General features: G+C 38.8%; 2 protein-coding genes across 3 annotated transcripts; one reads left to right on the top strand and one right to left on the bottom strand.

The window, feature by feature from the left end:
• zgc:56235 (uncharacterized protein LOC393186 homolog) lies at nucleotides 1-11,860 on the top strand. Of its 2 annotated transcripts, none has more exons than XM_031730755.2 (9): nucleotides 1-145; nucleotides 2,274-2,344; nucleotides 3,044-3,093; nucleotides 7,073-7,225; nucleotides 7,312-7,364; nucleotides 8,203-8,424; nucleotides 8,904-9,054; nucleotides 9,156-9,213; nucleotides 10,585-11,860. In XM_031730755.2, exons 2-9 carry the CDS (start codon nucleotides 2,278-2,280, stop codon nucleotides 10,674-10,676), a joined length of 846 nt encoding a protein of 281 aa, XP_031586615.1. In that variant the 5' UTR covers nucleotides 1-145; nucleotides 2,274-2,277; the 3' UTR covers nucleotides 10,677-11,860. The 2 variants fall into 2 exon arrangements, with proteins under 2 accessions (XP_031586615.1, XP_039470801.1); XM_039614867.1 differs by lacking the exon at nucleotides 1-145 and adding an exon at nucleotides 994-1,012.
• On the bottom strand, nucleotides 11,705-22,709 carry tor4aa (torsin family 4, member Aa). Its single transcript, XM_031730756.2, has 3 exons — nucleotides 22,565-22,709; nucleotides 16,476-16,943; nucleotides 11,705-14,825 (listed from the first exon to the last, which is right to left on the bottom strand). Exons 2-3 carry the CDS (start codon nucleotides 16,941-16,943, stop codon nucleotides 13,968-13,970), a joined length of 1,326 nt encoding a protein of 441 aa, XP_031586616.1. The 5' UTR covers nucleotides 22,565-22,709; the 3' UTR covers nucleotides 11,705-13,967.
• Between the last annotated feature and the right edge of the window lie 264 nt (nucleotides 22,710-22,973).

Below are 22,973 nucleotides of genomic sequence, written 5' to 3'. Positions count from 1 at the left end.
TGCGCCATGATGGATCTCCTTCATTGTGCCCTGTCCCCGTTATAGGCATTTTCAAGCTAGGCTAGCTGTCAATTCACTCCGCCACAACACGCCAGGGACGCTCCGGGCTGTGCAGACTCCATTTGCAAATACCTTTGCTGCATCGGTAACAGTGCTGATAAATGTTAAACACATCGCTGATCTTTATAACCCCTGCGTAGTTATTTATATTTGCTGTTGTTTCTTTGAGAATTGTGCGTTTATCTCCAAGGTTAGCTAGATGTCCAGCTAGCATGTTGTAACGGTATAGCTAACGGTATCACTTATGTAATGATGTTTAGCTTTGCAGTGCACAGTTAAATCCTTTGGTTCATTGGTTTCCAGAGCTCAAGTGCAGCGACACAGAACGGTCAAGCTAGGCACGGATTTAGCAGCCGTACCAGTGGGGTTTCTGTTTAGCTGGATATAAAAGCGTGCGTGCGTGCGTGTGTGTGTATTTGAGTATTTGGGAAAGGAGTAGGGTGTCACTAATATGCTCGCAACTATCATATTTTTTGCTTGTTAGTGTGTCGGTGCAGCTTAGAGAGCAACCAGCTAACTGATTGTCAAACCCCCTACACGCCTTTCTCCCGGCCATCTGCTATCCTTTGTCCCAACTAAGAGATGCAGCACTGAACATTTGCTAAGAGCAGAAAGAGCTGTCGTTTAGCATTGGTCACTTGGGAACTTAACTATACCAGCTGCTTGTACACGTAAAGTAATAGTCCGATTACAACGGCAGTATATTCAGTAGAGAAAGAAACACGGAGCCCCCTGTTTTATATGCTACCCCACATTGAGTCTTTTGTTCTTCGTGCAGCAATCGTAGCCAGTTCATGAGTTAGCACGCGTGTACAAATATATGGAAATGTGGCTTTATCTTATTTACCAAATTATTTTGCACATGTCTCGTTTAGAGCTCCGTGTGAGTCTATTTAGAGTGACATCAGTCATCAGTACAGTGGCGCTAGTTACTCATTTCCCTGCTCTTACTGTGAGTGCATAGCTTGTCTCACACACACACACACACACACACACACACACACACACACAGAGACGTGTGTGCAGTGGTTTCCAATAATATGATATAATATGATATAATATAATATAATAACAACATAGTAGGTAGGTTACCATAAGTGCAGTAATAACAGCAGATGTTTCAGCTTGTGAATCCCATGTGAAACCACCGTAGCTCTCCAGGTGGTAACAGCTGACTGGTGGTGTAGTAAACACAGAACAGCATAGAGTTGAACCTAATGGATTGGGCGTAGTAACAGTTTTCTGCTTGAGGTTTTTTGGACCTTACTGACTCAGTGCATTGCTTGGTGGCTCTTCTTGCTTTACCAAAGTACACCAGTTTCTGCCTGAATACTGTTGTTAGCTTAAAAGGAGTCTATCAAAGAACAGCTTGTTCCCATCTGCTGGATGTCAATAGGTAACCCGACTGTTTAATCAGGTACAGGCAGTTATTGCATTCAGTAGGTACACGGGAGTCCAACCTAACAAAATGGGGACTTCAGCAAAAAACCTCAAACGTCAGCAACTTTCAAAAAGGTTCTGGTGATTGTAGAGACAGTGAAGAATGGAGTACAATGAAAATCATTATCATGTTCAAGAACCCAGTTTGAGCATGGCTTGTGATCTTGATGGAACCTGTTTCCAGTTCTTGGCTGACAGGTGGTCTTCTGCTGCTGCAACTCACGTGCTTCATGGTTCAACATGTTGTGAATTCACAGATGCTCTTCTGCATACCTTAGTTGTGATGAGTGGTTGTTTGAATTACTGTTGCATTCCTGTCAGTCTGACCATTGTGCTCTTCTTGCATCAAGGTATTTTTCATGGAGAACTGCTGCTCACTGGATATTTTCTCTGTTTCGGACATGCTCTGCAAACATTCTCTGTTCTCAGTTTAAACTTCAGCAGGTCTTGACCATGTTTATACCCATGCCTTAATGCAGTGGCCTTGTTATTGGCTGATTAGATATTTTTGTTAAAAAGCAGCTGAATATGTATACCTAGTGAAGTAACCTGTGACTATATACAAAAACCACTGAGACTTTAACTTTTGTTAAGTGCTCATTCAGTATGAGCACTTAACTGAGCAGTATAACCAATTGATGAACAACATGGATGGTCATACCCTGTTTCTAAAGATGAGTTTTTACTGCTAAGCCTTTAAACACTTGTGTAGAATAAAGAGATTGTGAAGTTTCAAATTTGACAAAAGAAATGTCTGTCTTTATCTTCTCCAGCACAATGGCTGTCCCTCCAGCATACTCAGACCTGGGCAAGGCCGCCAAAGATATATTCAGCAAGGGATATGGTGAGCACTGTTTTAAGATTAGGAGTAAATTATTAACTGTGGGGAAACTGTGCTTCTTATCCACACTGCACATTTAATAAATACACTGCTGTGAACAAAACTAAAAGTCTGGATGTAATTTCAGACATTGGATACTCACTTTTTGAAAGTTGAAATTTCAGTTTTGTACATATAAGGTACATATTTGTTTTTGAAGGAGATACCAGTATGTACAAAATTATATAATTTATGTATCAATTCATGGAGTATATAAATTGTATAAATCTAACAATAGACAAGAGTCTCTAAAGGAAGCTGAATGAAATGGAAAACTGTCAGAGCAGCACCTCGAATGTGGTGAAACACTTGAGAATGAACAGATGTAACTGGTAAGCAGTGATTAAATTTAAAAAAAAGGAAAAAAAGAAATCAGCTTGTCTTTTAGTAAATAAATTGCCAGCATACCTGGGGAGCCAGTCCAAGTAAAGTCTGTGTTGGATACCATGAAGGAAGGTTTCCAAGCTCGTCTGTAGCTCGTTTAACATTTTAAAATGATGTTACAGCTAGTCTGACCACAACGTTGCTTAGTCTTTACAATCAATAAACCACCTTTGTGGGGAAAATCTATCTAAAAATGTTAAATTATGCCTTTTTAAACCTTCCTGTCTCTGATTTGTCTTGCACATAATAACTATTAACTCATATTTTGTAATCAATCAGGCTTTGGTGTTGTGAAGCTGGACCTCAAGACGAAATCACACAGCGGAGTGGTGAGAACACTTTTTTCTTTTCATGTTCTTTCTTTATTCTTCGCCTCTCCTTTGCCTTTTCATGCCAATCTCTAACCTCCTCCTGCTGCACAGGTACCCTCTCGTGCTCAATGCCTTATTTAATTACAGTAACTGGACTCCTGCTGTGACTTGAAGCTGAAAGGGATTTAAAGCTGTTTTCACACATGAACTATACCTCTGAACTCTTTAGACATTACCCAGCAGAGCTGCCTGCACGAAGGCAAATATCCATACCAGACAGACTGGACATTAAATCTCTGTGTGGCAATTTGATAGGTGGTTGTTTAGATAATTCACAACAAGTGACTGAATGTCATATACTGTCTGTGCTGCTTCCTTCAAGTACCCCTCACCTTAACCAAACAGAGTTATTTCCATTAGTGAGAACACGTCTGTTGAGTTCATGTGTAAAAACATCTCAGGTGGACGAATGGTGCTGATGTCGACCTGCTTGGCTTAATCTGCTCTCTGTTCTTGAGAAACATGACAGGCCTGCAGGTGTGCATTTGTGGCTTGTCTGTCTCTCTGGCCACCTTTCCTAACCCCTGCTCTGTCTCCATGCTGCTACCCTGGACTGCTCGCTCTCTAATGTAGATGGTAAGATCGGTGTCAGAGCTGACTGCTCTGTCTGTCTCTGTAACTCAGAACACGTTTCCATGGATTTCTGTTCTGTTAACTTACCTAAACCTTTGTTCAATTACAAGTCATTTTTCAGTTGTTAATGTGGTTAAATAGTTTTTTTGTATTTATAATATTCATAAAGCATGAAAAAATGATTTTCTCTCTCATCACACTCATTTATACTATTTCCATTTCTTTATGGAGAATGTCTTTACTTTGGGCTGTACTCCTTTACATTATTTTTACAATATTATACCTGGCCAAACAGTATGTTGTATGGTTGATAAAATGCCCGAAAATGGAGAAAAATATTATTAAGCTATTATATTAATTTCAGGCTCAATATTTCAATTTTTTGTGCTACATTTACTGCTCAAAATAGTCCTGTATTTATCTTTTACTTGGTCTTTATTCCACTGGTGGAAACGAGACATTTTAGCTTCTCTCCTTTTTTAGCCACTGATTGGTTACATTTTGAACAGAAGAGGTTTGAACAGCGGGTGGGTGGGGCTTCAGTGCTCATAACTAGTGCTATATGCCTGAGAATACCATGTAAGGGATATTTCCCTGCTGACATCATGCTGAACCAAGAGTTAAAAAATCTTCTGAAAACGAGTGTTTAGAGCAGTCAGGGTAGTTGTAAACAACCAGTCCTCATTGTTTGAAGCTTTGAACATGTTCAGTGGTAAATGTCTTTTTCCTCAAGCGTCATTCACACAATCTCACACACACACACACACACACACACACACACACACACACACTTTTTTCTGTATCCAAGCCCTTTGTCTAACATTTGCGCATACACTTCCACTTCAGCGGATGCATCAGAGGCAACTCGGTGTTCAGTATATTGCCCAAGGATACTTTGATAATAAATTGGCGGGGAATCAAGACACCGATCTTCGTTTACCTCCTGAGTCACAGCCACCCCAAACAGCCATCATTGTAATAAGATATGTATGACAGAAAATAAGGAAAAGAAGAGACTTGGAGGAATTTAAAAACGTGAAGAAAGCAAACCGATGCATTGGGTGGCCGGTCTGCACTACACTTTTATAGCTATTTTTAAAAAAAATTTGAATGGCATTGTTTCATTATTCTGTCAACAGATCCCTTTACACTAGAGCGAAATAGCTCAGTAACTTTGATTGTCGTGTTCTGTATTATAGGATGAATCAAATGACTTGACACTGATCAGTTTGCAGTTACCCAGGGAAATGACTAGGGCTGTTCCTGGTCAGTTAATAAGTAATTGATGAGATCCTTAGTCACACAATCTTTCTTAAATGCCAGAAAATGTCACCTGAGGGTGTTAAAGATGGAAGCAGCGTCTGTGTTTGTTTGGTAGCTTCAGTAATGGTGCCTAAGCTTTTAGAACATTTTAACTTGAACATAATGTGCTATGAAGGCCTTTATGTCTCACAACATGATACATGTATTAGTCAGTCTCTCAAACAACTGCATTGACTTTTCTTATATTTGTGTCTGAATTGAGATTTGCTAAAGGACCATCTCTTTGGACTCACAGAAGTACAATCACAGAAACTGTGCTGCCGTTGTCTCAGTTCTGTGACAGATTTTCACACAGAGATATGTTGTTGACTCATATACATATGTTGTTTTGCGACGCATGCATAGTGTGTGGTGATGGCTTATCTGATCATTACCTCAGGTTTTAGTTTTCTGCTTTGACATGTAAGATGAAATTAGTTATTGTTAGCACACACTGAAAGACGTGTCGATACGAAAATCATCAGCAGGGCACCACTTTAATGTACTTTGTAATAAAGAAAATATCTAGAGAAAAGCCCTGATTGTAGTTTAAATCAAATATAATTTTCTTTGAAAATAAACTTTGAAATAAAAAACAAAACAAAAACAATGCCACATGTTGCATTACTTTTGAACAGATTACAGATTTCTGTACAATGCTACCTTAAGTAATTTGGAAAACTATCTAACTCGTATTACCTTTCAGATATTATTTTACTGGCAGTGATGTTGGCAAGCAAGATACCGTTAGCTAGCCAGCTGTAATTTGGCTGTGCTGTATAAATCTGTGATTGTTAGCTCAGAGGGTTAGCTTATAAAATACATTGAAAAGTGCCAGCTAAATTTAGGCTCAGGATATGGATTAATTAGCTGACCTTACCTACTGTTATAAAGTACTTTTTTTTTTTTTTATTGGTGGTTCAATCCCTGCCTTCTCCAGTTTGCATTCCAAAGTATCATTGGGCAAAGTACTGAATCCCAAGTTGGTTTTTGACGCATCCATCACATGAATGAATTGGATCAATGTTACACAGAAAGCACTTAGGTTTAGAAAAAAGTGCCTGTATGAATATAGGTTAAGAGGTATGTTGTATAAGAGCCAGTCCATTTAATATTGTTTACATTTGCTGCAGCATTCATGTGTGGAAACTGTATCTATATCTCTATTCTATACACATCTGGTAACATTTAGAGGGAGCTAATTGGCCATCTTGTTGTATACCATCAAATCCCTGAGTTATAAAATCTGTACCTGGGGAGAAAATGAGCTAATTAACCCCAGGAATACTCATAGGTGCATTCTTGTGTCTAATTTCCTGCCCTCCTTGACATTGTATCCATCAATAACAAGTGGTTTTAGTGACACAGGGCTAAAAGCCAATCATGCGACATGTCTGAAACATGCTGTGGTGAATTTGGTGGAATCTTCATTGTTAACTTGAATGGGTGTGATCGGAACTAGAATACATTTCTGCCCACCTCAGTAGGACTGATATTGAAATGCCAGTACAGAAAAATATCTTATTAACATTGGGAGGTGGATTTGTGTTTTTCTAATGACTTGGCACTGTTCTTACTCATTTCACTATGCATAAAAGCAGTCTAATCTTATTTTAATAAATGCAAGTCAGGGCAACAGCCACTGTCTGAAAAATTACATTGCATTCTTACATATATTTTTCAAAGTTCTCTTTTTTCCTTTGATTTTAAGCATGCATTCTTGTTAAAAAAGTGTTCTAGTGCTGATTGTCAGTGGCAGTTTAGATAATCACTTTGTTGTATTCATCATGGTTATCATTGTTTTTGTGTTCATTTTCTGTTTGTCTTCTGCCTCGTTAGTGTCTTGGATGCATTCATCTGTGAGACTGTCTTATTATGTCAGAGATTCCATATTGTTTAATATGTAGAGTACATGCTGATGTTTATCCCTTTATTTTTGACATGACTAATTATATTTGGTCTCAGTTCCTTTTTCCATTTTGATATCCAACAATTCAACAATCTGCACAACAATACTCTTGAGTTCCACACTGATGCTTTGTGCTGATTGGTCCTTCACCAGGAGTTCAACACATCTGGCTCCAGTAACACAGATACAGGGAAGGCCTCAGGGAGCCTGGAGACCAAATACAAGATGAAGGAGCTAGGCCTGAGCGTCAACCAGAAGTGGAACACAGATAACACCCTCGGTACTGAAGTCACTGTGGAGGACCAGGTTTGTGTTTGTGGTTAAGAAACTGATTTAATTGTTTAAATGTCCTTAAAAAAACTATTGACTCCCAAGTTTTACTTTACCTACAGCTGGCTCAAGGACTGAAAGTTGGCTTGGATACATCTTTTGTACCAAACACAGGGTGAGACTACATTTATTAGTTTGCATGACTGATACTGTGTTATGTAATCAGTATTAACTTTGGGTCAATCTTGGATAAACAGAGTGCTGACTCTTTTTTTTCCACTTTTGCCTTGTTAATAATTAGCTGCAGGCTTTAAACTTGTTTTAGCCTCAAATTCAGTTCTCCTTTTTAAACCTTTAACTACCAACATAGTAAAAGCTGTACACTTAGTTTACTAATATTTTCCCAATCTGATAGAACAATTGAACAACAGATAGAAGTTTTCATCCAGCTGACCTCACTCACTCTTTACATGTTATTGTGTGCTGAGAACAGATGGACACACATAGAGGTACCTATAATTATTAAAAACATCTAAAAACTACACAAAATACTCAAATTTGAAAGTACTTCTGCATACTTAAATGCCTCTAAAAATTAGTGCTGTTATTCTTACTTATTGTATCCACGTTGATGTATAGTAATGTACCACTACAGAGTCTCAAAGAATAAGCTGATTTCTCAGTGTCGTATATTTCTTTTAACTTATTGGCCACTCTGTTTCTCTTGGCATGTCCTTATCAAAGCATTCTTTCTCTATTAATATATTTTTTTGACTTTCCTACTCTGTCTGTGTCAGAATCTAATTAAAATTGTGTTTACAGTAATAACAGAACATGTCAGCTTATGCAAAAGTGTGGCTAATTCATGTGGTTTAAATAGTTTTTGAACAGCAGTGGAGCTGTGTGATCTGGGAATTCAATACGTCATATTGTTTCCAGATAAGTTGGAATTTATTGTTGTCATTGGTTTTGGTATTTTAATGGCTCATCACTGTGATTAACCAACTTTTCAGCAAGAAAAGTGGCAAGCTCAAGACTGGCTACAAGCGTGACTATATGAATATTGGCTGCGATGTAGACTTCGAGGGTCCCATCATCCACGCTTCTGCTGTGTTGGGCTATGAAGGCTGGCTGGCCGGCTATCAGATGGCCTTTGATACGGCCAAATCCAAACTGGCTCAGAACAACTTCGCACTCGGATACAGGGCCGGGGACTTCCAGCTTCACACCAATGTGTGAGTGATTTTACATACGTACATAAACAGTTTGTAAAGATGCTTTGTTGCTTTTCCAATTATGGGCATCACATATCTAACTTCTGTTGCTGTAGACGAAGCTCTGTACAAAATCCTGCTGGGTGGAAGCATTATTTTTTTAAGGTTGTCCAAACCTACAGACAGAATATCCTCATATTGGACTTCATGAACTGATTTGCTTCTACCCTTCTACCCCAAGAGCAACTACCCCACGGGATTTGTGTCTACTCCCATCTCGAACCAGAGATTTTTCTCATGGAAATGTTCACTTGGAACGAAGGATGAACTGATTGATGAATTGTCCCAGTGACATAAAACACATTTTTGGGCATCAGTAACTAATTTCATTATGGGTTGTCATAAGTTGAATACAAAGAGGGATGAATTTATAATTTGGAGACGGGTCTGCAGGATAGAATTCTGTTTGCATAAGTAAATAAATGTCTGTTCTCTCTCAGTAATGACGGGACTGAGTTTGGCGGCTCCATCTACCAAAAGGTAAATGACGAGCTGGAGACAGCGGTTACTCTGGCCTGGACAGCTGGTAGCAACAACACTCGTTTCGGCATTGCTGCCAAATACAAGCTGGACAAAGATGCCTCTTTGTCTGTGAGGACTGACTCTTCACATTCACATGCACTGTTGCTGAAGCATATTCTCACAAACTGTTGTGCTGTTGTATCTGACACCCTGTCATGTTTCCCCTACAGGCCAAAGTGAACAATGCCAGTCTGATTGGAATAGGCTACACCCAGAGCCTTCGACCAGGTGGGTTACCTTCCTCAACTGTGCCATTGGCACCCAGCAAAATCTTTCCCAACCTACACAGGAAGATCTTGGTTGTTTAAAAATACAACCCCATTTCCCAAAATTTATATTTTTCAATTAAATTCAATTTTATTTATGTCGCACCATTTACAACAACAGTTGCCTCAAGGAGCTTTATATTGTAAGGTAAAGACCATACAATACAATGGTATATAATATGTAAATCCATGACTTGCAAATCTCACACACTGAATTTTTATTCAGAATAGAAAGTAAAAAAAATCACTTCTTTAAACTAAGTTTAAATAAAAATTCTAAGAAAAAAAAAAAAAGGTCATAATGAATTTGATGGCAGTAGTAGTGCGTTAATGTCTGGATAATGAGGAAACCAGTTGCTGGACATTTGCAAGGGGAATGTTTTCATATTCTTGTTGCATATATGATTCTGAGTAAACAACAGTTTGTGATGCACCAAATATTTTTAGTTGGTTTAAGATCTAGACTGCAGACAGACCAGTTAAGCAGCTGGAATCTTCGAATATGAAGCCATGCTCCTGTAACATATACAGTATGGAGTTTAGCACTGTCTCAACCATGAACGCTCTTCCCTGTAAAAGATCTTGTCTGTTTACTAAAACCATATAACTTTCCCTATTAATGGTGCATTTTAGATCCTGAGATATTAAAAGTCTTCGCAATTATATATTACATCTTAACGTAAAATTAAAGTACATTATTCTAAAAATATTCTGAATATCAAGTTTTTTTTTTTACAGACTCAAATATCTCCCTATCTTTACTTCTTAGAAACTCTAGCTCTCTGAAATGCTCTCTTTATACCCATACCCCCACACTCATGTTATTGACCTGTTGCTCTTGTCCCAGCTATTTTGAAATGTATGGCTGCCACCAAATTAAAAGCTAATAGTTTTGATGAAATAGTAAAATGTAAACATTTAAACATTTGAAATGTTTTTTTTGTTTTTTTTTAATGTTCTAGTGTGAATAAAATATGGGTTTATGATATTTGCAAGTCATTGCACTTTCTTTTATTTACATGTTACACGGCATCCCAACTTTTTTGGTTGTACCAAATGTTTTTATTTTAACCCATTTCAGTCGATCAAAAATCTCCCAGCTAAGGAGTGTAAATTTGAAGCTTGTGAGGGCAACCTTGACTAAGAAATTCAGGAGTTAAGATCTTGATCAAGCAAGAAGGTGCAAACCATGTGCTTTCAAATTTACACCACACACTTACACAGGATAGTTAGGATAGGATAGACACACTGATACTCGTGCCCCCATGTCAACTTTTTTGAACAGGTCTAAAATTGAAAGTGTATCTACAACGTTATGACTGTGTCTGTGCAGGTGTTAAGGTCACCCTCTCAGCTCTCATTGATGGCAAGAACTTCAACGCCGGCGGACACAAAGTCGGCATGGGCTTCGAGGTTGAAGCGTAAACACGAGACCTACCAATAAAGAAGAAGAAGCCCACTTCAGCACTTAGTTTTCGGCACCCTCCTATCACGATAACTTGTCTCCTTCTCTTGTCTCTGGACTCTCCCTCACACACCCCTCCCTTGTTCATACTTCTGATGAGCATTTCTGACAGTAATAGTCAAGTCTTAGCATTATGCTTAAAAAGTTGTGAGGCTGATCCTGAAACTGGCGTTGTGGAGAATTGTTTTTATGGCGTTTGAAATAACTATTTATTTCCCTGTAGGTCTTGAATGAAGTAGTTGTTGGTGTACATGTGTAGCTCATTTAAAGCTTCAGTACTGAGTTATTACTGCATTCCTAAAAGCATGTCAAATGAAGGGTTGGATGCAGAGCTTAAAGCTTATTTGCTTGGTTAAAAAAGGTGCAGAGTGTCTGTCGTCTCTTTATTTTTGTATCCATTTGAACAGTTTTGGCTTTTTTGTTGCAATCCAAGGACTATTTAATCCATGTCATTGTTTTCATACAACACATATCATTAAATATTGAAGTAGTGGTGGATGAAGTTAAGCGCTAAAGACCGATTTCTGGAATGACGACATGAAAGATGTTAGATCTATTATTGCACGTGTCTCAAAATGCTCTTTTAGCCCTTTGTGACTTCTGATTTTGGTAGGTGAAATCAACATAATGGAATCTTCTGGTAGCTCTTTGCTTTTGTTTTTGTTTTGTTTTTTACATTTCTGCAGTGTTGTTTTCATCTATCTGTCTCAGCTCAGCGGTCACAATGAAAGTGAGGCTATTTTGCTTCTGTATCTCAGAGGCACCAGGCATCTTAACTTGACTGCCAGCTGTTTCCTCATGTTGCTCGGGGACCTCACTCGTTGCTGTCAGTGATCGCGTCTTCAAAACTATCTCCACTCTTAAGCTCTGTATATTAAAATACAGGTGCTTGTCCTCCAATTAATTCCAGTTGAAACACTTGATAGGAGTGTTGTGTCCCCACATATCTGTCCTGTTTCTTTGGTTGGAAATCCTGCATCAGAATGTGTTTCTTTTTCATCTTATGTTGTCATCATTATTATTATTATTATTATTATTATTATTATTATGAGACTTTCTTTTTCTTTGTCACATAGACACAGTACCTCATTTTTTTCCAGTGTAAACTAAGAGAACTCTAATAATTAAAAAAATGGGAAAACAGCACCTAGTAGTGCTTTGAATTCTTTGTCTCAATTAATGCCTTCAGTATTTAGTATTATATTGCTCTTACAGTGCAGTGGTGCCCAGGCTTTTGTAGCTGTAGCTGAGCATGTTGACTTTCACTATCTTGGGATTTTAAAGATCTAAATAACAAGTGAAGATTGGATCTGACTGAAATGTAAGAGTCATTTTCTTTGCCATTGTATACCCAAATAGAGAAGCTTGTAACAGTTGTCAGGCCAAAATACATGTACCCTTACTACCATTACCACATATGACATGAATGTTAATAACAAAATCTATTTATGCAATTATAAGTGATAGCTTATTGTTCCTTATAATTTAAAACAATTATCTTTACATGGGGGTGTTAAGCTAGTTGTTAATCTGTAGCCACCTTATTGCTAAACTAAGCTAGCTAGTTTGTGCCACTAGTTTCAAAACAAATGTTATGTGCTATCCTTCGTGCCATGTCTGTTGAGAAGAAAACAGATTTCTTAAAGTATAAAAATATTCTTTTAAAGTTGCACTTGCATCAAAAAGAATAGTGTTGGTGTTTAAGTGGTGAATTCTGCACATAAAGTTGATATCAATTGTACTGAAAGATACCTTAAACAATATTATGGTCATTTCCACCCGGATACTAGCAAGTTCTTGTACTTTAATAAAGTACCTTTACATGATTCACAGTTTACTTGTGCTGGGCTTTGGTGGAGCCCCTCAATTCTTCCACTGTCCGGAACAAGAGGTTTTTAGCTCCTTCCCATTCAAAGTTGTCTTCCTTCTTTAAAAAGGAACCCATACCAACTCTAATTAACATCAGAAGCAAGAAGAGCAGGAAAAAACAGAAACAGAGCATTTAGAGCACTACATTGATGTCATTTTATGCAAATACATTTAGTATGATCATCCTCCAATGTAACTGTGGGTGTGTATTATATATATAGAATTTATATATAGTATAAATAAAATACAAATATGAAAATAAATAAAATATTAATATATAAAAGAAAATAAGGAAAAATATAATGGGTCCAATTTAACATATATGGCCATGCCCATCTGTGCTGTCTTTGTTTGGATGACCCTACCAGAGACCAGACTTTTCAAATATATTGATTGCCTGCAAAGACACTTTGCTACCATGTGCTCTTGCGTTGTCATTCTGCTGACTTGCATTATCTGTCACACGTCCTGTGAACATCCTGTAATAGGTATTAGTAACTTTTGCATTATGAACTTCCTCCTTCATAAATGAGTGAATATTAGTCTTACACAGCTCCAGTGCATGTTATTACCCTTATCCAGGAGATAAAAAGACCATTAGTAAGATGTATATCCTTCACTTGTTTTTCTTTATCAGCATTCATGACTAGATAGATAGAGCTGCTTTTATAATGCCCCACATTTAAAAAACAATTAAAAAAAATTCACCATGAGTTTAACAGACAATGACTGATACTCAATCTGTAGGCAAGGGACAGCACCTAGAGTATGATTTAAAGCACAGTCCAATAACTGGGGGTTTTGACCACAGCCCAAGCCTGATTTACGTATATAGAATTTGTCTGCTCCAAATGTCAAGGTGGTCAAACCAGAAACTCTTAGCAGTGTCTGAATGTCTGAACATACCTTTGTGCCAGTCCATTAAGTGTTTGGATTGGTTTAATTAGACAGTTACATTTTACTTACTGGTAGTGCTAGGTGAACTGTCCCTGGAGTTACTGAAATATCCTCTGTGAGCCAGCACTGTACTAATGTCTAGGTTTAAAAAAATCAGTTTAGGTGTTTTCCTTTTTCTATGCAGCTATTCAGAGGTATTTGGGAGATACAACAACAGGCAACTTAAATCATCTTTTATTAATGTACACTGGGTGAACCCACCCTTCAGGGACTGCCTGCCGCATTTTAAGTGTTCACCAAATTTATTCCTTGTTTCCCCCGACAAAGCTTAATATCCCCACCTTTTTGTGTGTGAATTTTTTTTTTTATTACATTCTTACAAAACCACTCTTAAAAGCGTTGGCTTTGAATTGTGTCATTCAAGTTTCATAATTGTAAATTCACTCCCTTTTCTTCATGTTTAAAAGAATGCGAACAAGAGCATGTCACAGCAGGTTGACTTTAGCCACCACTTGCTTGCAGCCTGTCTGGGAGTATTCGTGCCCCCCTACTGCAGGGTAGTATTCAATCTCCCCCGCGAGCCGCTCTATGTTAGCATGATCCGGGTAGAATCCCTCTCGAGTAATTTCGTCCAGGAAGCACTCCATCACATGACCTTTCTCCAAAAGACTGAGAGGTAAGATATCAGCCTCTGTCCAAAGCGGGTGAAGCTCTTCCAGCATGCTACGTAAAATGGGAGTCAGCTCTTTTACCAGATTGCTATGACGACCTGATGCTGTCATTGCCATGGAAATACTCGAAGAGTTGTGCAGCATATGTTTGGTGATGTGTGCATGACCCAGGTTGCTTAGAAATAGGTAAATAGCATTCAGGTATTCATTGGACTGGTTGGAGGACACGAGCTGCAACAGCGTGTCTAGGATCTCGTGGTGCATGTGCTCTGCCTCGTCGAAGATGAAGAGCGGAATTTTCTCCTCCTCCTCGGCTCGTTCTACCATCTCTGAGATCAGAGCTGAGAGGTCACTGGCACACTGCAGGGCGTTCGCCTCCTGGGGGCAGTGGTGGAGCACATAGTACTGCAGCACAAGCGTGTCACCCACCACGGAGCGGAAATGTCCGGCCAGTAGGCGTCCCAGGTGGCTCTTACCTACCCCGGTCGGGCCGTGCAGGGATACCACCAGAGGCTTGTTGTGGACGTAGGTAGACAGGTAGTCCTTCAGGTGGGACAACAGGCTCTCCACAGCTCCCTGCTGCCCAAACACTTCCCTCCTCAGTGTCTTCTCTAATCCCTCCAGATCATATCTAAGAACGTGGTCATCCAGGTTCTCTATGGCGTTGTAGACCTGAAAGAAACAAACCACAGCTATTAAGAATATAGCCGAGTGCAGGGGCATTTCCAGGATTCATTAAAAAGGGATGCACTCCTTGGCCCAAGAACACTGAAAACAAAGGGAATTATTTTAGACTCATGTGCAGTCCTTGAGCCTTTATATAGACAGTATTACATATAAAGTGAAACTTCAGAAGGCTTTAAAAAGAAGAACTACTGTGTACTTAAATAAATGTAGAATATAATGCTAATAAACTTGTTGAATTTCAATCATTAAACTTCCAAATATGTCAGAATATACAATTAAAAACATCTTCTTATTGAAAACAAAAGAAACCCCCCAAATTCCTGGTGTGTTACACAGTTTATTGTGCTAGATCAATTCATATATTAGCAATACAAATTTTGCCAAAGATAGAACACATTCTCACTGCTTTGTTGGGGAAGAAATAACTGACACATTTACAGACGCATGCGTTATGAAGTGTTATGAAGTGAAAGTAGGGGTGCCTGTTGCTCAGGAGGCAAAGCACATCATCTGCTTAACAGAAGACTATGGTTGCTCTAGATTGATTATCTTGCCCAAGGATACTGAATCCAAAGTTGCTCCTGTATTCATCAGTGTGAATCTTTAGATAGGAATGCATGTGTGAATGACACTCGTTGTTCTACTTTGAGTGTTCAAGCAGAAAAGTTCTGCGTAGGAGCCAGTCTACTGCTAACATCATAAATCCACTTAATTAATAGTATACAGAATTATTTAATTTTGAAATTAAACTGTTAATAATAATATTTCTGCACTAAGTAAAGTATTAAATATGCAGGGTGGCTGATAGTGAGGTGTGTGGCTATGTCCTCGAAGCAGCATATAGTAGCCTTGCAGAGCAATGTTTGTGTAGCTGGTACACAAGAAGGGACGATATTTCTTACAGTTTTTAAACCTCAATTTCACTGCACCCAATATGTGTTTTTTATAGAGTATACAAATTTCAGCAAGCATACTACTGTACAAATACTACAGTCACAGGACTATATGGAGTTCTATGAAAATGTTCTTTTTGGCATCACTGTGTATCTTTAGAAATATATAAATATACTGATATACAGATCATCTCCTTGGAGTTATGCGGCAAACAGCTGAGAGTGATTTCCGCCCAGCTTCTCACTTTGGCAAACTAGAACAGGAAATACACTTGGACCAGTTTTAAATATTTACATTTGAAATGGCAAAATAAACCATAAACAAAGCTGCAAGATACACGTGACAATAAAGCAGCTGGGTGACGGCTGGATTAACCAATCTCTGCTGAACAGTGCCTCAAGGTTCATCAAAGATGAACACACCTTAGACTGATTAATGGCATGTTGTATTTCTCGTCTGAATGAATTAGGACATGACTGAGCAAGCAGAAAGTCTATATTTAATCATGCACATGAGCTGAAGATAGCACAAATGTCCCGCCCTCCCTATTTATACTGTAGCTGGCGACAAAAGAAGCAGACTAGCAAGAGATAAGTCCTAAGGAAGTTATTCATTCATTCGTTCAATGTTTTTGTAAATCAAATTCTTAATGGTACCAGAAAAAGGTAAGAGGAGCATATTAGAGAAGCATTCCACCACTTGATAGCAGCTTAGTTGGAAAATGTGTTGTTATTTATTTACCTGGAGAAAGACAATGGCAAAGAGCAGATACAGGCAATATTTGGCTCGGCTGCGGTCCTGCTTTGGTGCAGCCCTTCGTCTCCCTCCTTCGGGAAACAACACCCGTTTCTTCTTTCTCCTCTTCTTCCTCTGTGGGATGCTGGATGATGGAGAGGAGAAGGCAGTGGGGGTGAATCCATCAAAGGTGAAGATTTTGGGGCTGGTCCGTCCTGGGGCGCCCGTGAGGGCACACTGGCCCCCCAGGGCCATCTCTTGACGCCGTTTCTTCATTGCTTGGTACTTCTGTTTGATGCGTATAACGGCGCGCAGAGTGGAGGAGATGTTGGAGAGACTGGGGGCTGGACTGCCTCTCCCATTCTCACTTTTCTCTTCTTCCATCTCCGTGTCTCCCTCAAGCTCTTCATCCATCTCTCCCTCGAATTCTCCCTCAGTTTGAGAGGCAGAGATGCTGCTGTCTCGGTCACTCATCTGCAGAGAGGAAATGAAGGACTTTGAAGAACTACACCAGTGCATCTTAAAAAGTTCACACATAAATGAAACTATTTTGAACCTTGTTATCTTTAAATGTTGATGATTGTGGCTTAAAGCTCATGAAGATCTGAAACTCAGTATCTTAAAGTAGTTTAGTACTTTAGACTTTAGTCTAAAGAATGTATTACTATTTAAACGGTCTAATTTAATACATGCAACCACAGTTGGAGAAGTCCACTGGGTTGAAAGTTGTCCAAATGGCAATCATGGACACCCTGCACAAGGAGGATAAGCCCCAGATTGTTATTGCTGAAAGACTGGGTGTTTGCACAGTGCTGTATTGAAGCATAATAATGGAAAGTCATCTGGAAGAGAAAGGTGTGGCAGGAAAATTTGCATAAGCAACAGGGATGGCTGCAGTTTTGAGAAAAGTGTCAAGAAAACTTGATTCAAAAACTTGGGAGAAGTTCACATGCAGTAAGACTTGTGTCAGCTCATCAAGAGACACTGCACACAGTCAGCTTCAGCAAAGATGCCGGAGTTGTTGCATTCCTCATAACAAGCGCTCCTGAAATAAAGACTACATCAGAAGTCTTAGCTGAGCTGAGGAGAGAAAGAACTGGGCTGTTGAGCAGTAGTCCAAAGTCTTCTACTTAGGTCAAAGTAAACTTTGCATTTTGGGATATCTTAGATTCTGGAGGAAGAGTGGTGATAGGTTCATAGCATAAACCTACTCGCTGGAACGTTCAGGACAATTTGCTACACAGCAAAGAACAAGACACAAGTAGGCAAAGTTCTTATGTTTCCGTGCACGGGGAGGCCTGTCTGGAGCCAAGTGTCGTTCCACCCACTTGACCTCCGTCAGACTCTCAGCCAGGTTCCCCATAGCACTCCTTTTATTGAGGTTACTTGAATATGCATAGGGTCATTAACATATGATGTATACATACACACAAAGAGTACCTTGCCTGTGGTTTTGTAAGTGCGTGTGTGTGTGTGTGTGTGTGTGTGTGTGTGTGTGTGTGTGTGTGTGTGTGTGTGTGTGTGTGTGTGTGTGTGTGTGTGTGTGTGTGTGTGTGTGTGTGCTGTGTGACTGCTGACCAAAGGGTCATAAAGCAGGAACAACATTCTAGGTCATAAAGAGGGTAACCTCCCCACACCCAATCTATGGTTCACCCTAGATAACACAGTGAAGCCATACAAAGGGCAGGAAGTTTTACCACATCAAAAGAAGCAGATCTTCCAGATAGGATGTATCTGCAATAAAACACTATAGCCCCTCACCCAGAACCTCGAGAATCTGGGGAGGGGAGAACAAAAGAATTCCTTTCAACACACAGTTAAAGTACAAATGGTAAGAATAAAAATGACAAACATTTAACAATTCACTCTAACAAGTGGAAAAGCACAATTTCAAGGTGTTTGAAGTCTAGTGTGAACTTTCCACAGTCTGTGATAATCTGAGGAACCATCCATCTGCTGGTGTAGCTGATGGTTGGTCCACTGTGTTTTACCAAGTCCAAATGTAATGCAGCCATCTACCAGAAGATTTGAGAGCACTTTGTGCTGCTGAAAAGCTGTATGGAGATGCCAGTTTTACTTTTCTGACAGGGCTCAGCACCTGCCCATGGTACCAAAACTACTACTAATGGCTTGCTGACCATGCTTCAGTAAAAACTCAGCAGCAGAGGAGCCCATAACAAAGTGCTGAGTGTATAAATGAACATATTTTTCAGATATTCAAATTATAAATCATTTCTTTGATTGCTTTTTGGCAATGTGTAACCTATGTATAGGATATGTGAAAGTTTCAGCTTATTTTCTGTGATTTGAACAAAAAATAAAAACATGTTACATTTTTATGCACCAGTGCAATATGATAGCATCAACATTGAGAAATCCAATTTTGGGGAAAACTCATTTTCCCTAATCTTAATTTTGATTCCAGTCCCTATGATGCAAGACATCAACTTCCTCCAAAGTTTCCTTTAATAGTGGTTTTGAAAGCTTTAGTCTTCTTATTTACCTGAAAAGGGGGTTTCTGTTTTCAGTGTTGCCTTTCTGCTACCAGACTGGCCCAAGAATCAGGGTTAATGATATCTTACTCATCATGGTCACATAGGAACAGGAAACGAAACTGATAATGTAACATCTGAAATACAATGCTGTCTCTCATTTGTCTATTTTTTGTCTGTTTATTTTGAGCAATACTTCACTGGGCTTTCTGAATTTTTGTTTGTTTTTGATTTGGGTTCTTTTTGGATATTGTCTGCTTTTTCATTAATTTTCAGTCCACTTCGTGTATCTGATGCTTTTCAGAGGAATAAAACTTATGAATCTTTCAAAGTTAAAACACAAATAACTAAAGTGATGAAATATAACAAACAACTTAAGAAAAGAACTAACATTAACTAGTATCTTTTGGCACATTGTTACTAGCAGCCTGTCACAAGACCACATTATTAGTTCCTACTTCCTTAGTTGGTTCTACGAAAAATACCAAAAATAACACAGGCAGAGCAAAAAATCTAATTTTTTCCACCAACAAGGTGATTTTTATCAGCCAAAAACTTATATCTGTCAGATATTCTCGCATATGTTAGCATGGTTTGCAGTGTGTTGTGAAAAATTTGAGGAAACGGAACAAGCAATGGACAAAAGAAGAAGTGGCAAACCTTCAAAACTATCGATTGCAGATGAATGGTATCTGAAAGTCATGTCCTTATGAAATAGGAAAAACTCCAGCAAAGACCTGACACAAGACCTGAGAGCTGCATCTGGCCTTTCAGCTGATCCATCTACTGTTCGCTGAAGCCTCATTAGAAATGCTCTCAGTGGAAGGGTGGCTGTCAGTTGGAAACTAGAAAAACAGGCTGAGGTATAAAAAAATTACACAAGAACTGGAAACTGGAAATTAATGGCAACACTGACTCTGTAGAGATCGTCGATATACATGGAGGTGGAAGAGTGAGTATCTACGGGCATCTATAAAACTTGGTGGTGGCTCTGACTTAGTTTGGGGCTACATTTCACCCAGTGTGTTGGGGATCTTGTCACAATTGATGAAATTATAAATGCAGAAAAATAACATCAGATCTTGATCCATGCTATCTGGGAAGCATCTGACTGGCAACAGTTTTGTTTTTCAGCTGGATAATGATCTCAGACACACTGCTATTGCATTCAGCATATACCTTGATAGCTGGAATACCATTAGTCTTGGATAATCAGTGCAGGATAATCTTGGCAGAAAATGGAACCAAAGCCAGCCAACACCCAAAGAGCTTTGGAATGTCCTTGAAGAAGGCTGGAGATCCATTCATAAAGACTACTTAAAGTAATTACAAGAAGGGTTGCTTAAGAGAATTCTAGCTGTGTTGAAGCATAAATGTGGTCAAATAAAATACTGACTTCGACTTTCAAGCTCAATAGAATTGTACAACTTTTTTCTGCTTATAAACTGCATTTCCATGGATGTTTGCAAGTTTCAGTTTGCTTCTATTTCTCATTTTCCTAAAGAAATGAAGACTTTTGCATTTATTGGGGAAATATCTGTGTCTTTAAGCAGCCATGCTCTATTATGTTACCCTGTCAAATAAGAACTGTGTACTGAAAAGGCTAAATTTATTGAACAGCAATGCTAAATGTGCACTGTATTAATGTCAGCTTATTTACTAGGTGAAATACACGTTATTTGCTTCTTTGCTAAGTTAGTGTATTCTAGCTTTATCATCATTTTCTGTATCTCTATGGTTGTTTTGTATCCCTTGGTGTAAGTTTTGCATGAGACATAGATGACAAAATTGATACCAGTATCATATGGGTTTGGAACTTTCCCCCCAAGAGCCAATTAGCATAAACTTAGCATGAAATGACTGGAAACAGGGGGAAGCTAGGCTGCTACATATACAGTACACTATTTTATCTCACCTGACAGTAGCAGCAGTGGATTTTTAGACACAGCAAGATAATCTACTGGCACTCGCTAATCTATTATCACAGTAGAGCGGCATTGTAACTTTTGGAAAGAACACATAAGTGTTGAAATATTGCCATGTATTAATGATATATACAGTATATCTTTATTTTTAGTGTTCATGCAAAAGAAAGGACTTTCTAAGCATCCAAATAAGAAGAGCTCAACATATACACCCAGTCCTCCTTTCTCTTAAAAAATCTTTGCTCAATTTAAGTAAGATCCTCCCAGGCTTCTAACAGTAACCCCACGCTGATATTAGATACTGAAGTGGTGGAAGTCAGAAGACATTAACAATACAGCTGATCCTATGTTTTTGAAGCATACTGGAACTCACAGCTGCATGAAATTTGCACGTGAGGAAATAAATTCTGAGAACAACAGGGTGGCAAAAATGGCAAGGAAGAGAGACCAAATGTGAAAAATAGCTGCAGGTATAACAGTGAAGAAAAAAAAAAGGGTGACACATGCAGCTTCAGTGGCTGTTAAAAATGTAGCCAGCATTTCCGGTAGGGTTAGAAGATAAAGATCACTGTTCATTTTGATGTTGTTTAGTATGCTACATTTTTATTTTATTTTATTAATTAATTCTATATTTTAGGCTGATTTTTTTGTATTTTATTCATTTATTTATGGGTTTTGGGGGTTTTACAGAGCTGTTTTGTTTTTCTTCAAAACCAATATTAAGATTAGTTACATCAATCACTTTGGAAATGTTGTTCCACAAAGAGGGAAGTGAACCCTCTACTAGAACTTCCTATGGCAAACCAAAACGCAAACAAGTGAGTGCAACCTTCACAGGAATCTTAAACTTGATAAGTTCTGCAAACTCGTGTGCTTGAGGTTCTGAAATAGGCTGTGGTTACAAGCTTGCATTTGTAACCGTTTTTGGTCATCAAAGGCTGTCAGGTTGACGGCCTGATGGTTTACTTGATGTACTCCCTTGGGTATTCTGCACACACAGAAACTGTAGTGCAAAGTCTGTCTGCAGTATTATAGCGCACAGGCTATAGGAAAGGAGGAACTATGAGTGAGTTACACCCAGAAGAGCTCAAGACAGCAGACAAGTGTCACATATAAATTAACACAATCATACTACAGGACAGAAAATAACTTCTGCTAAATGTTTTAATGTCAATGAGAACTGAGCAGAGCACATGAACAATGATTGGAATGTGAGTTGCTTGTTCATCTTGGCAAAGAGGCAGCGTCATTTCTGGAAAAGTTATAATACCCCTGTGTCCAAGCCTCTTTTACTTCAGCATAAAAGAATTCAGGACAGCATGTGAGGGTAGAAAGACTGTATCTGTGCTCTTTGATATCTCTTTCTAGTCTTTTCCACATGCAGAGACCTGAAAGATATGGCATACCAGAGACTGTATGTAGTGCTCATGAAGTTGGCTGTACAAAAATATCTCTTTGTGGTGAGCAGTTCTTTCTTGTTTGGTGTGTGTTTTGGCCGTGGAAAGTTGAGCAAATATACATAGCCTCACACAGAAAGTTAGTATCCTTCTAAAACCTTTTTCTTTTTTACATACACAACAGCTGATTCACCAAGCTGCACACTCTGCTTGCAAAGCTGTTAGGCAAAACAAGGAGAGGGGATTTTAAGTGGCAGAAGAAGAAAAAGTTTTTTTCTTACCTTTATACGTGTCTAAAGCATTTGAAAATAAAAAAAACAATTTTAGTGCAAGTCTACTCCATAGCTCAGCACAGCGGTGAGAGCAGAGAAAACGTCCATACAGTCAACAGCTCAACTCAGGAAGAGCGTTTCCCTCTGACTATCTTACCTCTAAATCCTGTTCTCAGCCATCTGCTGGCTCCTCCTCTGGCTTCCTCTTTTATTCTCGCATTCTTCTGTCCAGCTGCAGCTCAGGCTTTTTCACTGTTCAGCTATCAGCTTTCACACGTGGTTAGAAAACAGCTCAAATGTACCCCAAGTACTTTCATTCCCACGATTAAAATCATATCTTTTTAACTGCTGGTAATCAAGTAAAAAAAAAAATGCGTTCAGAATTTGTTGACGTGGTTTTGGTTTCTTCTTGGCTATG

Source organism: Oreochromis aureus, linkage group 7 (assembly GCF_013358895.1).
Source record: "Oreochromis aureus strain Israel breed Guangdong linkage group 7, ZZ_aureus, whole genome shotgun sequence".
Taxonomy (NCBI): domain Eukaryota; kingdom Metazoa; phylum Chordata; class Actinopteri; order Cichliformes; family Cichlidae; genus Oreochromis; species Oreochromis aureus.
The sequence above is the reverse complement of the archived record's forward strand: the minus strand, read 5'-3'. Positions and strand labels throughout refer to the sequence as shown.